General features: G+C 54.7%; 1 protein-coding gene across 1 annotated transcript in view; it reads right to left on the bottom strand.

Annotated features, from left to right (window-relative positions):
• Nucleotides 1-497: 497 nt before the first annotated feature.
• The window catches only part of SHROOM1 (shroom family member 1), a gene marked incomplete at its 5' end in the record, with an annotated part of 3,464 nt that continues 2,374 nt past the window's right edge, over nucleotides 498-1,587 (bottom strand). Inside the window, one exon of the mRNA XM_006759174.2 lies at nucleotides 498-1,581. Coding sequence (XP_006759237.1) covers nucleotides 1,339-1,581 — 243 coding nt within the window. The remainder of the gene's footprint in view (nucleotides 1,582-1,587) is intronic.

The following is a 1,587-nucleotide window of genomic DNA, read 5'->3' as shown; positions in this document are numbered from 1 at the left end:
TTATAAAAAGGCACAATGTGAGCTTTGTTCTGTGCTCAATAGCGCCACTGTTGTCACTAACGCTTCTGCTATGAATGCCACCATTTAAAATTCCCACCCAGTTGCACTTCGTGACAATAGGCATCAGAAAACAAGCCCAGCAGCAGCGATTTCTCACTTTGGGGTCCGTGGCTTTAAATACACATGCTTTTTAATGTGCCCAGCTTCCAAAAATACAGAGTTTGCATGAACCATGCTCTGAATCGCCCTGGTGTCTGCAGCTCCAAAGGCTGAAGCAGACTTGCACAGGTGTATTTGAGAACCTAACACCGATACTGGGTCCACTGGGCCGATGCACAAATGGAGGAGTGCCTGTCCTGTTTCAGCCCCTCCACCCCCAGCCCACCCCCAAGTCCGCGTCTCTAGCACACAGATGAGCTGCCTCCCCAGCACACAGATGAGCTGCCTCCCCGGGGCCTCAGCTCTCACAGGTAGGTCTCCAGCACCCCCCCACCCCATGCCTCACCTTCTGCTCCCACCCCCAGCTGCCTCCTCAAGCCTGGCTGACCCAGGGGAGTCTCCATAGGAGAGTGGGATAAAGTCAATGTTGATAACATAATTGGAAGAGGAAGAAAGCTCTTGGAATGAATGTCCCCAAATTTCCAAGTGTATTGGGCATTTGTCGGGGTTCTTAGGCAGCAAAACATTGGAAAACATGGGGGACTTTATCCATATCCATGGAGTCTTGAAGGGAGGCAGTACCCCACTTCCACGACTGAGGTTGGGGACTTGGGTAAAACCAGCAAAGGAGACCTGACTCAGGCAGTCAGGCCTTGGCTTTGGTAGTGACGTTACCAGAACAGTTAGGGTTTACTGGCCCCTCCTGTTTTCAAACCTAGTTCTCGTCTTCCTGATTCTCAGACCTCCCTGATATCCTCCAACAATTCCCCCTTCTGCTCTGGTCAGGTAAGGGGCTGTCTGTAATCAGTAAACAAAACCCTTCCCCCAAACCATGCTCAGGTGGCCTCACACTTCTCACATCCGTTTTTATTGAGAGGAGAAAAAGGCTGTTTTGCACCTTAAGTCAAGACTCCGACTTGTCTCATCGCCCTCCACCCAACCCTGACCAAGCCCATCTCTCATCACAGAAAGGGGGAATACTGCAGTTTGTAAAATCCATGTTAATTACCACATAATCACACGGCTTGGGTGAGGCCACATGACAATACTCTGCAGTATCCTGGGAGGGCCTGGCTGGGTCACCCCCACCCCACGGGAAAAGCACCGAATAAACCAGCGTCACCCCCGGCCTCGTGAGTGAAAGGCAGGGGCCAAGCTCCCCACCGCCACCGCTGACAACTAAATAAGCAGAGGGGAGAAGGGAGGTTTATCCGGAGGACGGTTCCCGTGGGAAGAGGCCGGCCTGGGAGATGGGGGTTGGTGGCCTAGGCCGCTCCTGACGGCCTCCAGTTGGTCCTGAAGGAGCCGGACCCGCTCGTCCAAGCTGCGCTGCTGGGCCAAGACGGCGGCCTTGCCGGCCAGGAGGGCGCAGTAGGCGCGCAGCTCTCCAGCGGGCAGCGCCCGCACCAACACCTCCCGGAGAGCCCG

This window comes from Myotis davidii, unplaced genomic scaffold, assembly GCF_000327345.1.
Source record: "Myotis davidii unplaced genomic scaffold, ASM32734v1 scaffold456, whole genome shotgun sequence".
NCBI classification, from domain to species: Eukaryota; Metazoa; Chordata; class Mammalia; order Chiroptera; family Vespertilionidae; genus Myotis; species Myotis davidii.
This window is presented reverse-complemented; position numbering and strand designations above follow the sequence as displayed.